The sequence below is a fragment of the Desmodus rotundus genome, chromosome 1 (assembly GCF_022682495.2).
Source record: "Desmodus rotundus isolate HL8 chromosome 1, HLdesRot8A.1, whole genome shotgun sequence".
Taxonomy (NCBI): domain Eukaryota; kingdom Metazoa; phylum Chordata; class Mammalia; order Chiroptera; family Phyllostomidae; genus Desmodus; species Desmodus rotundus.
This window is the reverse complement of record NC_071387.1, coordinates 159,395,337-159,414,720: the sequence shown is the minus strand read 5'-3', so window position 1 is coordinate 159,414,720 and position 19,384 is coordinate 159,395,337. Positions and strand designations below refer to the sequence as shown.

General features: G+C 35.4%; 1 protein-coding gene across 2 annotated transcripts in view; it reads right to left on the bottom strand.

The window, feature by feature from the left end:
- Positions 1-5,161: 5,161 nt before the first annotated feature.
- EDIL3 (EGF like repeats and discoidin domains 3) overlaps positions 5,162-19,384 on the bottom strand; it is a 376,589-nt gene continuing 362,366 nt past the window's right edge. For both annotated transcript variants that reach the window (XM_024563551.4, XM_024563552.4), the window contains one exon: positions 5,162-6,584. In XM_024563551.4, coding sequence (XP_024419319.1) covers positions 6,435-6,584 — 150 coding nt within the window. In that variant the 3' untranslated portion in view covers positions 5,162-6,434. The remainder of the gene's footprint in view (positions 6,585-19,384) is intronic.

The window sequence follows — 19,384 nt, the reverse complement described above, 5'->3', positions numbered from 1 at the left end:
CCTGTTGTTAGTGTACTAGGATGTAATGAATGGCATTTTCACACCATTTGACTTGAAAGAAGTAAACTAATATTGAACTGGAAGGCAGATGTCATGTGATCCAGGCACAAATGAGAGCCCTGAGACCTGGGAATATCTCCTAACGGCCTTCACCTTCTCCTTCTCCTCTTACAAAGAGGACGTGTTAATCCATTCTTCTTAGCCTTGTTGTAAGAGTAAAGTGGATGATCTATGTGTTGTGAATGTTAAATTAGACAGCTTTGGTGTCATTTCAGATGACCCCTCCCCTTTGGCATCTTCCCTGACCTGCTTCATTTACTGGTGTTAGGTGCTTCTGGCGTATGTCCTCTTTGTACCCGGAACATTGTTTTCTCATAGCACCCAATGTAATTGTTACCTCCTTGTCTGCCCCCTCTCTCGCCCTCCACACTGGGAGCTCCTAAAAGCTAGTCTTTCATCTCTGTATTTTCAGAACCTTGGAAAGTACTTAAATTTTGCTCAAAGAACAATTTTATAAAAGAGCTTGGTTAATCTTAATATTAATATAGTAGTTTCTACAGGGTTAGTTAAAGAAGAATTTAGCTTTTATTTATATCTTCAGTGAAAGTGAAAACATTTTAATATTTCACAGGACCTGAATTACAACCTAATGCTATAATTGGAGTCATTAAGTGTTTTTGATATTAGGTTTACTTAAGGAAATTCTCAAGCAAGAAATTAGTAGTAGTATGAGTTTCTTAAAGACAGGGTCAGAAGGTTAGAAAGAGGGTGTACAAGGAATCAGAATATGAATTTTTTAACTAGAAGTGAGTGTAGAAAGAGCCATTAAAAAAACACAAGCATCAAAGACTATTGAAACAAAGAACCAAACAAAACACCATAGGGGCCTGCATTATGTTTAACCCCCAGGGACAGGGCCTCTTCCCAAGCAGAGTAAAACAATGAAACACAGTAGGGAAAACCCGTATTTTCTTACATATTTTACAGGGAGAAAGGCAAAGTGATGCATCCACCACAGAGAAAAACATTCACACAATTCTCTGTGTCTTATCTTTGTTTTCTTATAAAGCCTCTCAGGCCTCTGGCACCGCACTCGTTTTTGTCCCCAGCGGCCCGCGACAGCCCCATACTGAGCGGATCCATCTAGTTCCGGCTCCAAACTCACGGTGGCTGCCAGCGAGCTGGGCAGCTAGGAGACCCGCTTGTGCAGAAAAAGCGGCGATACTGCAGTGGTTTTCCAACTTTAACATCTGCCTCAGAGTGAGAAAACTCATTTGCACTAAATCTAAATAGAATTATAATTGAAATAAAAATGTATTCTGAAAGAATTTTACAGTAGACTCATTCCTGTACTCCCTCTCCTCTGCTCCTCTCCACTGCTTAGTGTATTTAATTAAAAATACTAGTCCTGACCCACCAATTTCTTTTTACTGGAAGTTTAAGACATTTTACTATTGTTTAAACATGACTCTTGGAGTCTTATTCCACAACCCAAGCCACTTATAAAGTTATTTATAATATTAAAAACAGGTCCTTTTCTGGGATGTGTCTTAGTTCATTCAGGCTGCTATCACAAAATACCACCTATGGGGTAACTTATAAACAACATAAATTAAATAAGTTCCTCACACTCCTGGAGGCTGAGAAGTCCAAGTTGAATGTGTCAGCATTGGCAGGTAAAAGCCTGAATCCTGGTTCAGAGATCTTGACTTCTTTCTGTGTCCTCACGTGGTAGAAGGAGCTAGGGATCCCTCTGGCATCTCTTGAATAAGGGCACTTGTCCCACTAGTGAAGGTTCCCCACTCACAACGTAGCACCTCCCAAAGGTCCCACATCCTATGCCATCCCTTTTGGGGGTAGAATTTCAACATATAAACTGGGAGGGGCAAAATCATTCACATCATGCAGGATGATTCTGCTGTGAAAAAAAATAGCATTCTTCCAAATTATTACCTAAGAAACTTGAGAATTGAGGAAGTTAAATGGCTTCAGGTTGATTGCTCAGCGTTTCCTTTGTCCCATGCCATTTTAAACCTCTCAATTCAGTGCCTCTTTCCTGGGCCTGGATGGAAAATGCCCCTGGCCTTGAGAAGAGCCATACTGGTCACATCTGCCAGAGTTGCTGGCCTGCTATAGTCCTTTTACTAAAAAGGAAGCACTTTTTATTTAGTTATTTTTTGTTTAAATTTCTGCTGTACTCTAAGATGTGACATAGTTATAAAATATGTGTGAATCCATGTTTAATTTGTAATTTAAGTCACTTCTCACAGAAAAAATTCCTTCTGTCACATGTATGTAGTAGTCTATTCCCAGGCGTCTTCCTGTGCATTCTCTTCGGTGTTTTGGCCTGATGCTCGTGTAAGTTATCACAAAGCTGTTTCCATGTTGGCCATGGGGGATGTGCTGTTTGAATGCGCCATCAACCTCATTGCCACCACTTCTTTTCCAGGTGGCAGCAGATTGAGCTTATGTCACAATTCATCATCATTATCAACATACTCATGTGAGGCATATGAACAGCTCTATGGGATTTTACATAAATACGAAAGTGTGGCTCATGTCTTTGAGGACATTAAAATAAAATAAAATCAGAGGCAGTCACCATAGGCAATGCTTAACCTGGTAATATGGTGACCATTTGCTGATGCCACTATACCATATTTCCAGAACATTAGTTTTCAAGGGATTCAATTAACTCCTGCCAAGATGTGCAAAAACAACTAAATGAGGAGCCTTTTTCAAAAGAGTTTTCCTATTTCTGCTACCAAATTCATCTAATAGAAATATCTCTTGGCGTTAAGTGCCACTTGCCTACTGTGGAAAACACTTTATTTGGAGGCATTGTTGAAACATCTAATATAAATTATAGCCATTTACTGGAACAAAATCAAGGGATCCTATTCTCCTCTTCAAAATCAATAGAAAAAAAGATACTTACTCTAGGTATTCTTTCTTTGTGAAGACAAATGACAACACATTTTGTTCCAGGGTAGTTCAGGTATTTCTCAACTAGTAATATGGTTTAATTCTCCATTTACTGACTCTAATAAAAGGGTCCTTTTGCATCTCAAAGGCTAGAGGCAATATTTGTCACAGATAAATAATGAACAAACTTCATTGTTATTATTGTTTAAACTATCCTTCGGGAAGAGAGATATAGAAAATATTGCATTTCTGAAGGTAAAAATCCATTTATCTTTACCAAAATCTTTACTCAACATTGTGTATTCAAAGCTGAAGTGCTAGATGCAATAAATTTTTGGTTATACAGAGAATATTTTCCATTCATGAAGTTGTCTAATAGATTTTTAAAAACAAGTTTTAATATGGTTAGACTTTCATCCCTGAAATTCTAAATGTTTCTATTATTTTTACATCTTGAATCAGTAATTTTAGAAGTTTCATAGTTGAAATTTTTTTGTTGAATAATGATTCTGCTATCACAATGAATGTTTATACATGTTGTCATGATACTTTAGTGGTCTTGTTAAAAATATATATAATTGTTTTCATTTAGTGAAAGCATACTTCTATATGTTTTTATATGTACAAAAGTTAGGCAAGCAATGGAACCCCACTGAACCTTTCTCAGTGAAGTGCGGTTAAGCAGGAACATGTATGGAAAAATCAACACATATAACAAGTTAGTACTAAGAACAATCAGAAATCCACTGAAGTTCAACTAAGGAATCACACTTAATATCTTAAGGTTTTTTTCATTTTTTAAATTCTAAGAAAATATCTAAAATGTAGAAAGTACACAGACTTAATATTTTACCAGTGGCTTTCAGAGTGGCAGACACAGGGTTTATGAAGAAGCCAAGTGTTATGATTTTTTTTAAATAGTAGCTGAAGTTACACGGGTGAATACATATTAATGCCTGTTTGACTGGATCTCTTCATTATACTACTGAGAATCAAGGACTTAAAAAAACAATAGAAGTAATGACATATCATTAACAACAAGCAGATCCATCCTGGAACACAGTACTTTGCATATATATTAGGTAAGGAAATTACTTTGGATTACTAGACTTTCTGTAAAATTTCCACAGTTAAAAGGAGCAGGGAGAAATACACACATTTTAATAATTTTGGATAGGCCAATTTTGCTGGTGTTAATGTATATTTGTAATATATATATATATATATATATATATATATATATTTGTTTTTTAAAACTGTCTTGTACTGGAAAAAAAAAACCTTAAACCAAGCAACTAGTTAAAGAGTAACTAGCATTCACATTCAGACAATTTGTATATTCTTACAAATGTGTTTAATTACAACTGCTTGAAAATTATCCCAGATTTTCAAAAGTTTTATTTTAAGTTTGAAGACTGGACAAGGTCATACTGATTTTACAACAGCCTACATGGTTTAGTATATATACAAAGAAAAAACAACATTGGAATATCACATGGCTTGAATGTTTGCAAAGGTTATTTGTGTCTTAGTTACTTCTGTACTGATACATCAGACGCCAGCGGTATTCTATTTCATACTCTGTCAATTAGCAAAGATACAATCATTGTACCCTAATTCTTCAAAATTCACACCAATCATTAGGAAGTCATTCAGAAAGAGAAAGTCAACCCTAAAATTAGAATTAGTAGCTATGATAAATACTTTTAATAAAACAGATAAAATGGAGATGTTTAACATTTGAATTTCATAGATTATAAAGTTAGCATAATATACTTACTCAATGTGGTGAAGACTAGGGAAAACTGTATATTCTGCTTATGAGATTTTACTTCTTTCAGTATGAATTTAAACCGAGTAAATTTGCCTCACTTTGATGTCCCAGATACAAGTGACACAAAAGCTACATACTACTTTGATTTTGCTCTTATTAAAAATACCATTATGATTGACTTTCTCTTTAAATTCTTTACTGTACTCGAAGACCACTCCATACATGTATTGGTAAGGAATGCTAATAACACACAGACAGACAGGACAGTAACAGTCTGGGGGCTTTCGTTATGTAGCACAAATAATAAAAGAAAGAAACTTAGCAGTGTTGCACAGGACCTCAACATTTTGTACACATACCGTACTTTCTTCTCCAGAATGCTTAATTTTAAACTCCGATAATTCTGTGTCTAAGCCTTATAAAATAAATAATTGTAAAGCTTATAAATTAGATGTTGAGGACTTTTATGGAGGCAGTGTGAGCTTTAATTTGAGAAACATGCCAATGAAACCTCCATTATCAATAACAAATTGTTATGATAATTGCTTGTTTTTTCAGAACCTTTGAAGCAAAATAAATAGAAATCAATTTTCATCTTGAAAATGGTTACTACTTTGTCATTAGTAAGTACTTTTCTTCTCACAAATAACTATACAATGTGCTTTCCTGGGAAACCACCACCAATTTCAAATCTTAATAAAATTCTGGTTTCACAGAAAGTGCAGAGATAAACAAAGAAATAACAAATATGTTTGGCCAAGCTATGAAGTGCTAAGTTAACATTTGTTTGTTAAATAAACAATTTTAAATAGACAAACAAAGCCTTTGTCATTCTATTATGTTAAAGTAAAGATAAGGACATAAAATATCATCAAAATGAAGATAAAATTTTGTTTTACAGAAATATAATACAATTTTGTCCTTTTTTGTAAATGGTAGTGTGGGTTTCTTTGTAAAGGAAGTATTTGGAATTTACATAGTTATAGCTTCCTTCAAAAATAGAATTTCAGATTCAATCTACTGATATTAAATTATGATCAATCTTCCAATTTTCAAATATGTTCCATATATAAGCAAATACGATACTTCTTTTAGGCAAATAATTAAAAAAACCTCAATTAAAAATATTAACTCATTCAAGCAATATACAATATAAAGAATATAAAACAGAACAAAAAATAACATAGCATCTGATTAGAAATAACATGAGAACGATAATATCAACTAGTACTGCATGTTACAAATTTGTCTTCAAAATTCTATTATTAACACTAATGGCGTTTGGTAGGCACAGGGAAACAATTAGCATAATGTAGACTCACTACAGAAAAAAAAACTTATTGCTAACATTGCAGTGTTCCTTTTATAAGAACTGGATGAGTATTGATTATAAAAAGCTCTATCAACTCTTGTTATTATTTGATAACTATGAGATTTTTTTACCTTGCCACTTTCTTTCCCTAATATTTGTCAACTAGTGTGAATAATTCAAAAACCTATGAGAAAATTCATTCACAGTTAATGTGATGTTACGTAAGAAATTTAAATGATAAAATCAAATTAAAGCATCGAAAAGGCAGGCTTAGACCTCATTAAAAAGACAGTTAGTGGCCTACCATGGTTTGAGCACTTTTTCATGAAAAACCCCATTCATTTTCCTACAGATTTTGCACAGTTCATTCCATGGAGACAGAGAGGAAGGAAATAGAGAGGAGGGTTGTAAGTGTGGGTCTCCTCACTCCTCCTCTGTGCAGCCCAGCAGCTCCGACCGCAGCGTGATTCTCCCATACCAGGACCAAGGAAGGATTCTTATGTGCCGAGCATAGATGGGAGGGTCAATGACGTTTTTCCTGTGGGTATCATTGTCAAAATTGCCCTGGAAAACCTAGTAAAAGAGAGTGAAGAATATCAGTCATATAGCCTTCTTTTTCTTGGGAATTATTTTATAATTTTCTTGTTTGGAGTTTCCCCCACCCCAAATGAGAGATTTTTTCTTAAAGATTTTATTTATTTATATTTAGAGAGAGGGGAAGGGAGGGAGAGAAATACCAACGTGTGTTTGACTCTCCCGTGGCCCCCACTTGGGACCTGGCCCCGCAACCCAGGCATGTGCTCAACTTGGAATCGAACCGGTGACCCTTTGGTTCGTAGCCAGTGCTCAATCCACTCAGCTACACCAGCCAGGGCCAAATGGGAGATTTGGTAACTAATTATGTTATATTGCAGCTTCTTTTTAATGATAATTTTAAAATTAAATTATCAATTAGTATTTAAAGACTTAAGAGAAAAATTTCTCTTGTAATGCCAGTTTACGTAGTTCTATCATTTTAATCTGCCTATCAGTTTTATTTAATGCAACAAATACTTCTTTTTTGCTTTTGCCACAGAATGATGTTGGTTAGGCAGTTTGCTGAAAGTGCTGTCTTCTAAGAAGTGACTCAGAGAACCAGGCTGCTAGCAGATTACAGCCACATCTGAAACGTGTGGCCTCCGTATTCAAAGGGACAAGGGCAGAGAGTTGTTAGATTATTCAGGGTGTTTGAAGGAACAAGGTATGGAAGCAGCTGGCATCATTTCTGGATACATCTCGTTGACCTTAACGATTACATGAGCCTGGCCCCACTGAAAAGGAGGAATTGGAGAAGAGCATGTGCTTATTTGGTGAGCGTAACAGTCTCTATCACAGTGTCTTCTGCTCACTTCTCACACAGAGAACAAGATTAATCCACCTGCAAGAGCAACAATCTAAGCGATGCCGTTTTTGAGCTATGCTCTTTTTTTTTTTGGCTTCTCTATTACTTCCTGTATCCATACAATAATGCTGTGATCACTGTGGCTTGTGATGATCTGAGATGATAGCATGCATAACTGTTCTCCTCTATTCTTCTTTTTCTTCAAACCTGTTTGAGCATTTTTCTCCCCAGAGACCTTTAGAGTAACTTGGAGAAGTGTCTGCTTCAGGAAAAAAATATTGAAATCAAAACATTGGGATTCTGATAACAATGGCATTGAATTATATAATACTTCTGGAACAATTCATGCATTTATATTATTTAGTCACGATTTTACTATTTTAAACCCTTTGATTCTGAGCATTTATTATTAAAGTATTTCTAACTATTTAATATTTACATTTTTGTTTTAGCACAATTAAGATAATAAAAATCTCTTTAAGGTTTCCCTTTTAACTGTTTGAGGCATTTTATAATTGGAAGATAATTTTATTTCTTGCTTAAGATCAGAACATGATTATATGGCCAAAGGGAGACCTGAAAATAAAATTTCATCAAAGCAGAAAAAAAAAACCCTCCATCAGCACATGACAATATTTAGTCCATATCTTTGAAGACCCTAAAATTAAAGGGAATGTTCTAAAAATGGCATTCTAAAATTAGTTGGTCCTGTCCCACATGGTCAAAAAAGCTTTCCTGGAAAGAAAAAGAAATAAAGCTATTCTCTAAAGCATTAGACAGCATGGCACTGCTTAATATTTAGAAGCAACACAATATGTGGTAATCTTTCTTCTGGTTTCATGAGGGAAAACAAAAGTGCCATTTCTGAAGAAGAGAATATTGAACTATGCCAAGCCTAGAATTCATCCTCCTTGCATATCTGAATCCACATTCATTTAATAGGGGTTTTATCCTCAGCAATGCTCTGGCTTGCATTGGCCCAGGAGGAACTAATTCTGGATTAAAACGTGTTACTAAGTAACGGTGTCTCTGTTAGCAAAAGCTTCCATGTATAGGATGTAGCAAACACTCATCAAAATCTTGAGAGAGGTTGTCATTGCAACAGCAGAAAATGGGAGAGTACGTGCTGTGGTTTCCCGATATTCCCTCTGACATACGATATTGGATTCAAATGCTTCACTGAGGCTGTGGTGTTACAATTTAATATAGAATCTAAAATCCAATTTCATAGTCCTGCTAGAGAACTTAATGTATACTTTTGGAATAATAGAGTTTAAATTCATTAACTTCCATCACAAGATCTACCACAGTCCAAAGTACAGTGTTATTCCACTTGTCAGGAATGAAATACAGGAAGAAACAATTTTATTTTAAATCTGTGGCTTTCTTCTGGAAGCATGTTTCCAGAAGAAACTATCAACCCAAAAAGCAAAAGTCAGCTTATTAATTATATCAATACTTAGCTCTTTATAATGGAGAATACATACAGAGAAATGACATCAACTCTGAAACTGCATATAGCTAGGACATTTCCAATTTGATGTGTAATAGTCATAAATATTTGAATGCTCATTAAAAAAATTAAATGAAGTTTCATAAAGCAGGATGGTTTAACATAAAAACGTCCATAGAAAAACAGTTCAAATCTGCATTAGAATCGCCAAAGCTATGATCTAAGAGTATTGAAAATATAGTTGTATTGAAAATATAGTTTTATTTTCAGAATTCACTCAGTAATGACCCGGCACAGAACACAAAGCACACATTTGCAAACTCTAGCATGACTTCTTGTGCTTGCTGTGCAAACATGTGGTACATGTGCTGTTTTCTTGTCTCTAGCACTGGGGAGATCCTGCTTAAGAATGCTATTTCAATGTTTTATCTAGAAAAAAAATGCAAACCCAAACTCAGTACTTTTAATTTGTTTTATAAAATCTGTAAGAATTCTAGAAGAATACTTTCACTTACACACTTTAGTCATGTAAGCTCCTTGATTGAAATCAAGTCCGAAAAGGCTTATGAAGAACAAAACTCTCCATATAGAAGGGAAAACATTGTATGTGAGATAGAGGCTTTGAGTCACACGTTTTTAAAAAGAGTATGCACAAGTTTCAGTTTTAGGAGACTTCATTAGCTGATGACACGTTTGCTGATGTACCCAACATGATCATGCGTAGGGGTCTCTTAGGCCTTTCCCAACATGTGGGGCTTCAAGGAAAAGGCACTCAAGGTTCTCTGGAGAGGTTTCCACAGCTACAACCTAAGAGAAGATCGGAGGAACTGCAGCTGCCTGCTGGGGCTGAGATCTTGGATTTTGTTTTCTAATATCAACCCTTCTATGACTAGTTAAAATTCAATTCAGATTCAATTGAGAATTCAAATCTCAATGCAGAGAGATTATCAGATAAAATAAAAGAATTAAATGTTGCTGGGAGCAATATTTAATATTTTTTGTAAGGGGAGATTTGTCATTAAGGCCAGAGTAGATGACGTCAGTAGGATCGTGGAGGGAGGCGGTATCCTCTATGACAGAGTCAGAGAGCTGGGCATAGCTCGGCTTCCCTTAGCAGTCATGGATTACGACTCTGCCTTCCACAAGGATCAAGAAATCCTTTGGGGGCGTCTTACATATGCTACTCAATTAGCAAGTCTTCTGGTTATGAAGATGTCATTCTTTTTCTTTGGCCTAAACTTAACTCATTAAAAGTTTTAAAGTGATTCCCATTGTTCTAACCTGTTGGAAGTTATGTTCACATCCTCAATAGGGAGTAGGTTTAAGCATTTTGTACAGTCTTCCTGAGCTCTGCCAGGCTAACAAGTCAGTACTTTAGCAAGGTCTCAAGTGACTATCAGTTCATCACTTTGGCCTTTTGGTCATCTCTCTCTAGATTTCATGTTTCTCTTCTGGTATGTGGGGTTCCAGATACTAAGGAAATAAAAGGGTTGGATAAAGCTTTCTCCCGGTTTCTCCATTTGCATTTGTGTTGTTAATGGTGTCAAACATACTGTTGGCTTTACTGGCTATACACGTATACATATCTGATGTCCTTAAGAGAGAGAGAGAAGGGACAAAGATAAACATTCATTTCTCCAAGGCAGCATAGGGTACATGTGTGTATGTGTGTGTGTCGCCAGGGTAGTTCCGAAGCTAAGAATTCTTTATTTAGCGTATATAATTTTAATTATTTATCTAGTCTTCATCTAGAGTGCTATAAAGAAGTTGGAAGAGAGCAGGCTTTTCTAGCTCTGATTCCTGTGAAACCCTGTTTTTATTTAATTCTACCCATACAATGCAAGAAACTGAAACTAGGAAGACAAAGCATAGCAGCAGCTTCCCTCTCTAATATTTCAGAAATGAGCTGTCCACCTATTCATGGTAGGCCTCAATATAATAAGGCGGGTATGTATATTCCTAACAAACATAGAAATCCAGCTGCCCAAAAACCAAAACAAAACAACATCAACAAAAACAAACCCAGCAATACTATGACACATTTAATAATAACACAAACCTTTCAAACTCAGATTCAATGCTAGGCTAAACATTCATGGTTCTTTAAAAAAACTCCTCACATAAGATTTTCAAACTTCACTTGATTTCATTCCATTGGCTTCTCTCTGGTTTAACTGTAACTTGATTAAAGTGTGGTATTTCTTTGGACACAGGATGCAGTTTTTACCTGGATGTCTCAAAAGAGTGCACCTTTGTTGCAGATGAATATTTCTATTAATGCAGTCTAAGATTTAAAATGATTATACTACATTTTGGGTCATGGTTAACTGATTTATGGTCAAATAAACTCTGAACTTTCTCATAAAATTTCTCTTAAGCCAGGAGCTTCCCATTTTTTTACTATAAATGAATTTATAGTGAATGAAGAAATCTATATTTATCCCAATTTTATTTCTTTATATTGAATTCATGACATTTTAAAAGTAGCAATTTTAGTTAAAATTATAATTCATTTAAAAGTAGTATCAATTTAGTAGACATTAGGATTTAAGTATTTGTTTCATAATGTAACCATTTATGTAATATGTGAATATAAAATCTGATTTTTGTGAGTGACATAAGGACTTACACTAATTGGTTTATGATTCAGCATCATAAAAGTCATTTTTATAAACCTTGTATTAATATTACTTGAATATTTTTGGATTGTCAAATATTTCAGTTACATCTTGAATCAATGGTTTAAGTGACTTAGAACCTTTTGAAAATTTTCACAGACTAAGCGTGTGCAAATGGTAATAAACATAATATTTATCCATCTGAATAGGATTTATAAAAGAGATTGGTTTCTTCTGATTCCATGATTAGATTATCAATATTTTTGGGGTTGTGTGTGTGTTTTAAGCTATGCTGAAATTTAGTATATATCCTACTTCATCCTATTTGGAACATTTTGAAAATCAAAACTTTTCATTTAAAAAAACAAAATAAAAATTATATTAAAATATACAGGAAATTGTTTTTAAAAATTTTCAGTTAGTTGTGTAAATCTACATCACATTAAAAATTTCTTATTGGCACTTTTGCATGTGTGAAACTTCTGTTAGAGTTTGGATATAAAAAGTTTAAAAACAAAGTTTGATTCTTTTAGCTGACAGAGAGTCTAGCTATTTTCAGTGAATTCAATTTTCTAGGAAAATTTACCAGCATCCTGAAACCATTTCATGATTGAATGGCTGGTATATCATTCTTGATGGTTTTCTCTACAATCAATTCCACTAAACCAATGAAATTCTGTAACAAAATTAGTCTAAATATAAGTACATTCTTTCATATGTAATAAGGAAACCAGAAACCAGCTTTCAGGTAAATTCCAATATTATAGGAAATGTTCCCTGGAAAATAATGCATATTGAGAATAACATTCTAAGATGTACATCAAACAAACAAACAAACAAACAAACAAAACCCCATGGTTTTTGTTGGACATAGTAGATTGTATTAACCAGAGTCTACACTGATCATCTGTCTGCAGAAGGAGTCGGGGGTGAGCCGTCACTGTAGGACATCCCAACAATGCTGCAGCCAAAGTCCTCAGCAGCAGAGAGGAACAGGGAGCTGTAACAGTGTCTTCCAACCCTAAGCATCTTGATTAGCACTACTGCCCTCCAAAGGTGCAGATGAAGTAAGGCCATGCCCACCTGAAACAATCTGTTAGTAGGTGAAAATTCTGCACGGTTCAGGATGTGTCAAATTTAGTGAAGTCACAGCACCTGCAGACACATGTCATTCCAGTGAGCACTGTGTGGTTCACACAACTTGGTGTAATATGGGTGTGCAGTGAAAGATGAACCTTACCCAAACGGAGGTCTGATCTTTGTCTTCTGCTTCTGGGAAACAATTCCAATCTCTTGGAAAGACCCGTATGATAAAAGTGTCTTTGTTTACATGGGGGCGTTAGGTCACACCCGATAGTCCATGCCAACGATGTGAGTTATGGTGGGGCCTTTGCACCAGCTTCTCTACTGGGGGGTGGGGCACTGAAGACTAAAGCCAGCTGTGCAGATGTTCTATGCACGCATGTCTATGTGACCGAATTTCAGTAAAATCTCTGAACATCAAGGCTGAGGTGTTTCACTAGTTTTCAAGAAGAAATACTTGTATATTGTCACACATCATTGCTAAAACAGGTTAGTACTGTCTCATACTCCACTGAGAGAGAACAGAAAGCTCAAGGTAGCTCTCTTCTAGACTCTGCCCCACATGTGTGGCTAATTTTTACATGAATCTGTTCACTCTCATGAAGTACCACTATGAGTATAACAGTTTTGAGTGAGTTCTGTGAGTCCTTCTAGTGAATTATTAAATTTGAGGTGGTCTTGGAGACCTCTGAACTCGCAATTGGTGTCAGAAATAAGGAAGGAATTGTAACTCCTAGACTTTGCAATATGCAATTGATGTTGAAGGGTTAGAGGATTTTTTGATATTTATAATATTGATTAGCCTGGAAAGGGACCTCAATTGCCTGAAAGGATTGTATCTAAAACATCTTCATATCATGTACCAGACTTGCGACAAAACTAATTATTAACTTAAACTTTTCTGATTCTTTCAATAGATCCTGACAACCTATTGAAATTTGTTTATTGAAACCCTAGAGTATACTTTCTAAATTCTCTACTCTTAGGTTCTATTGTATTTTGCTTGCTATTATTTTTATTTTCTGGATAATATTTATCTGCATGGATATAAATTTAATAAATATATCAAACAATTAGTATTACTTGTCCTGTTTCATATTTCCACAACAAAACAATATAATATCTTTATTCTTCTCTATTTCTTTAATGTCATTTCTGCAAAGGCTGACACATTCTTTGGGGAATATTACTTTGGCCGTCCACTGAGGATTAATTTAAAGTCTTCTGAGAAACTGCAGTCAGGTTTTCTGAAAGCTGTAGGAGTGTGGTGACATATATAAATAATTCTGCACCATATTTCACATTGGATGCCAATTTTTCTGTGTTCCTTTCAAAATATTGTTTTGTTTCATGAGCCCTTTTAAAAGTCTGGGCCCTGGTTGCTTTAGAGATTTCTTTGCTTCCCAAGCTCCCTCAGTGAAATTATATGAGGCTTTCAAACTGCCTATCCAAAGATTTAACTTCAAAGATCCAATTATACAGCAGTTTTGTTTGATGGGGGAGTGAAAAGAAAAACATGGGGCCAAGTTCCATGATTTTTTCTCACCACTGTGTGAATCGTTTTCAACCATTAAAATGAATACATGGATTCTCTTAGAAAATCATTCCCACTCCCATTATTGCTCTCAGGAGATTCCTTGTAATTCTGAAATTGGCTCTCTTTTGTAATTATATAAAAAAACTAGGTCTTTGGCTTCAGGGAATGCTATATTTCACTGAACTGATCTAGCTTTGCTTCATGCTCTGACTGTGTATAAATCTCTGATTACATTCCAAGAAAAAATGTTACTAGACCACAAATTAGATGTTCCCTTAGAATTCTTGCAGTACTATTTTGCACTCTATTGGTTTTTTCTTAGACTTATTTTTTCTTCAAGATACACCAATGGGAGATTTTAATAAGAGTTGGCCTAAATTCAAATATGCTTTATATTTTTTACCCTGGCAATAAAAGGCCACTTGATATTTTTAGATATTCATACATTCTCCATCATTTTCCTATAATTGATGTGAATGTTGGTTGGCTGATATACAATTCTTGATTGGGAAAGAGAGCTGTGATCCCTTTCTAAAATTCCTTCCTTCCTAGGTATTCTGGGGGCTGGGGTGTTGGGAAAGACAAGGTAATGGCATACTTCTGAGAGTATTTTTGAGAACTTGTAACTTCTGACCTCACATTGAAGGGGTCAACTGACCCAAAGAGATTAAGATTGAGGGATGTAACTCTCCACAGTCACATCAACTTCTCTACTATTGAAAAGTCAGCATAGGTTAGACTTACATTTTCCCACTCCAGTGTGAGAGTTATGAGTTAAGGATTTGCGAAGGTACAACCCAGCCAGGCAAGAGAGGAAAGGGACTGGGGACAAAATAGCTACCCCCATTCCTTCTGTGGTTTTCTATCATAACCTGGACACCAAGTAGCAGGACACCTGATATTTTCCTAGAAAAAGCCAGAAGAGCCTCACTGAGAAATTCACATGGCCTTTGTTGTTGCTAAGTCTCGACCCTGAAAAACAACCCAAAGAAAAATCAAAGCAAAAGACTAACTCTGTCAATTGTTATCTTTCTCTTACACTAGCTGGCATTTAGATGCTCAGTCTAAAAGTCAGTACGTAGGACACACCACTGCACTTAACTTCTTTCATGATGAAAGTTTCCTTAAGGAGCAAGGATATCCTAGGAAGTATATCACATAGGATGATTGTTTATCAAAATTTAGAACATACAATATGCCCTTCTAAAATGTGCCTATATATTTAAACTGTTTTCTAGCACTCAGGTTTCATTGCCATAAGAAATATTCTTACAGAAAAATTAAAACTGGAAAATTATCTCTTTCTCAAAGATTTCTCCAGGAGATATTACCAGGAGTTGTCAGATACTAAGACCGTCTAATGTTTTCTTTTTAGCTTAACATCAGAAGTGTGGAAATACCTTTCCTTTTTTTCTGTGGAAGTGCAGAGTAGCCTGCTTCTCTGTTGAGGTCCAATGCTCACCTCTCAGAACTTCCTAAATCACACCAGGCATTTGCATTTTATCAGAACAATCTTTCCTCTGATTCTGCCCATTCATAGTAGATATGCAAATGTTGGAGCAGTTGAGAAAATGGTCTCTGATAATTCTCACCCCAGATTAGAAGCCTTTTTGTCATTCCATGTCTCTGAAGGATTTCACGCTGTCTTGGTCAGAAATGACTTAGTACAGAGACGTCTGTCTGAACACAGCAGTGATTTAAACATTCAGCCGTGTTTCTGAGACAAACTGGTGCTGAGGAGCAAAGGGTGCTGGGAGTGGCAGAGGTTACTCTGGAGATGAGTGACGAGGTGGCAGACGGGAAACTCAGGGCTGACATGGAGTGTGCGGGTGTGTGTCTACGTGCGTTTGCCTAGGTACAGAAGGAAAGCATTCTCCTTTACCCTCTCTCCTTCCGTGTATTCTTAGGAGACCGTGTGATCCAGCTGGAAGATCTGGGAGATCTTTAATAGCACAGGGTTGTAAGATATAAGATGTGGGATATACTTATGCTAAAAAATTATTTATTGTTTATCTGAAATTCAAATCTAACGGGGTGTCCTGTATTTTATATGCTAAATCTGACAATCCTTTGTGAAGAGCAGAAGGATTCTGGTCCTGTGCTGAACAGGTACGAACTCTGCCTTGTTCTGAGCTGAAGGCTGGATCATTTGTGTCAACGAATTGAGGGTTTACTGATTATTGAAATGTAATTGCTGTTGGGGGGAAATGTCAACTTTGTTACTACTTATAGGTACTGATGAACTCACCAAAACCAGAACTAAAGGTGCTATTTTGCTATGTAAATGTAACATTTCACTCATGAAAAATACCTTCCTTTAATTATTATTAACCATTTAACATTTCATTTATCTGAATAGCATTAATTTTGTTTCTAGCTTTATTGGAAAGTGGGGAATTAACTTTTGTGTTTTGTCTTCTGCCAGCTGGTCATCTGTTCTCGGCTGCAGAAAAACTGGGGAGGAATTTCCTTTCGTGCAGGTATAATCACTGGATTGATCTTTTATTTTTTAAAGTTATCTTTTCATCAGTTTTGTGTCTTAAATTGCACCATAAGCTTTATAACATCCTCAACATGCTTAATACAAATGTGTGTCTCAAAAGCATTCCGTACATGTTAATACAATTTCATTTTGAAATCCAATAAAAGGAAATGGTATATCAGAATCACTACTCCATTGGTCCTTTAGAGGGTGCGGCAGAGTCATAAATCTTGTTATAGTTTCTCATAAACATGGAACTGTGACAAGTATCTTTTATTGCTTCTCAGATTTAAACTATGAAAAAGCATAAAAAGACTGGAATACTAATTCATTTAGAAAGTGTAAAGACTTTTTTCCCAACATCCTGCAGCTGGTGGTGTGATGGTGGAGATAGTACAAACGGCTTGTGTACCATATAGAACTACTGTTCTTGAAATATTGTTTCACCTTCAAAATATATTATATTAAGCAGTCAAAATATTAGTTGTTTGGTATTTATTTAGAAATGAAATGGGTTCATATTTTTTGCTGTATTCTAGCCAGTCGTCAATGCGCCATTTCAACAGCCAAAACGATGACCCGGGTCCTGTCGTGTGCAGACTGATCAAGTACTCACTTTCATAGTAGGCCTCTGGAATTTTTATAACAAAAATATTAAAATTTTTTTCTCAGCTAAGGTCTTTATCGTGTTTATTATTGCTATTTAATAAATAAGGCACTTGAATTCTAAACATATGATTATAGTTTGATTTCTTTGATGATTTTCCTGGAGACCTATCAACAATCACTATTTTTTATGTGTTAATAGTTTTAATCATTGCGTTGGGTCATAGTTGGCTGAACACTTGTTGGTCCCTCACAGGAGTAATGCAAGGATGACCTAAATAAGACAATGAGTATTCTTTTCCATTGGGGAATACTCTTACTATGTAATTGTATCCACCTAACATGTAAGTCCATCATAAATGGGAGATTCAGAATTTTCAGTGCAGACATTTTTATTAATTTCCAATGACTGATGGCTAATTAAGAAGACAAAATTAAGATGTTTTAAGACTTTTGGCAGTTGAGCACTGGGAAATTAAGTCCATAAAGCATGTAATAATAAAAAGGTTATTTTTTTTAAATTTACAAACATTTTACTTTAACAACACTGTTATGTAACATATTCGTTGTGTTTTTCACACATATTTTTTTTCATTCATGAAACACATCTGTTAACTAGAAAAACTATATGATATCCCATTTTAGGTAGTTTTCAAATTTCCTGGAAAAAAAACAAGTTTTGGGTTTGGGGAGCATTAAATAATTAACACAAAGAAGAAACATGTAATTGTTACTCATTGTATCTCCCTGCATTGTTTTCTCCTTTCTCCCTAAATGGACAGAGAATGATGTTTCATAGCATCTGCGCTGGGGGGTTATCTGTCACTAGTTGTGAGTCATAAGAGCAGGGAGATTACTTCACTTGGTCCCAATCTGTCTCCAAATTGTTAAACTGTATGGATTTCGTGCTTGACGTTCACTTTTTTCCTACTACCTGACGGTGTGTACTTCCAGAAGCAGTTTGATTTTTTTTTTTAATAAGAAGGTTAAAAATCTCAAACTCCATCTAAGAAATGTAAAAGCTTCATGGCCAAAATTAACCATATAGCTCACGTTGCTAATCTTTAACATTATTGAATGTAAATAATATACAAAGAATTTCCTTAGTAACTTCAAAACCAATTCTTCAAAAGAGACAATTAGTTTTCTACTGCTGTCTCCAAATAAACCAAATGACTTCTTAAAATTAACGAGAGCTCCTTAACATACAATGGCCTCTAACTGTTTCTGTGGCCAGTCTGTTTTTCTAGGCTGTGTTTTATTTCTAGTCTGTAGCTGGTCACTCAATTCTTCCATTGTAATTATTTAAATTACTAATCTTCTCCCTGCTCACCTCTGTCCTGTAAACCCATTTCCTGTTCCTCTCTTCCTTTCCTTTTCTTAAATCTTTTTGACCCCAGGTTCAGGAAGAGACATCTTTAGGTAGGCAGGATATTTGGAGTTCATGTTAAACATGAAAATGGAATCAGTCCTGCCTATTTACCTCTGAAGTTGAATCCAGTCTTCTGTCTTGTTTCCGCCCCAAGACCCTACTTCACAACTGGCTCTGATAAGGGGTCTGCATCCCGTTGCTCTCCGTGTACCTTAACAACTGCTCTCTCCCCACTCACTGATGACAGTATGTTGCTTTCCCAATTTAAATTTGTTCAATGTGATCATCCTTTCAGCATCCAATAGGCAGATCTAAAACTGCAAACGACTTTGACTTCGGTATATAAATTCTATACTGGGATATTTCCTGACATTGCGGAGTTCTTGCTAAGAGACCTTAGCAAATGTGCAGATCTCATTCTATTTTTGGCAAGAGCTTGAATTATAAACATTAAATAAGGAATTACAGGATTTCCTTGAGTTTTGTAGTTGGTATTATATATACATATACACAAAAATGAAAATAACAGAACTTCTTTATTTACATGTTTTCACTAAATCTCTCTCCATGTTAGCAGAGTTCCGTTCAGTCTTGATGAGCACATTACCCTCTAAGACAGCACTGTTTAAAAATCTTTTAATTTCATGTAGTTTTTACTGCATTAGAACTGGAATCAGGACATTATGGGTTATCTCTTTCTCTCTAATCCTGGCAGGGCAATTTAATTTAATATACAGGGTGGGGCAAAAGTAGGTTTACAGTTGTGTGTATGCAGGACAAAGGGTTTATTCCTGTATTATTTATTAATGATTGTATTATTTTCCATATAAACATCTATAAA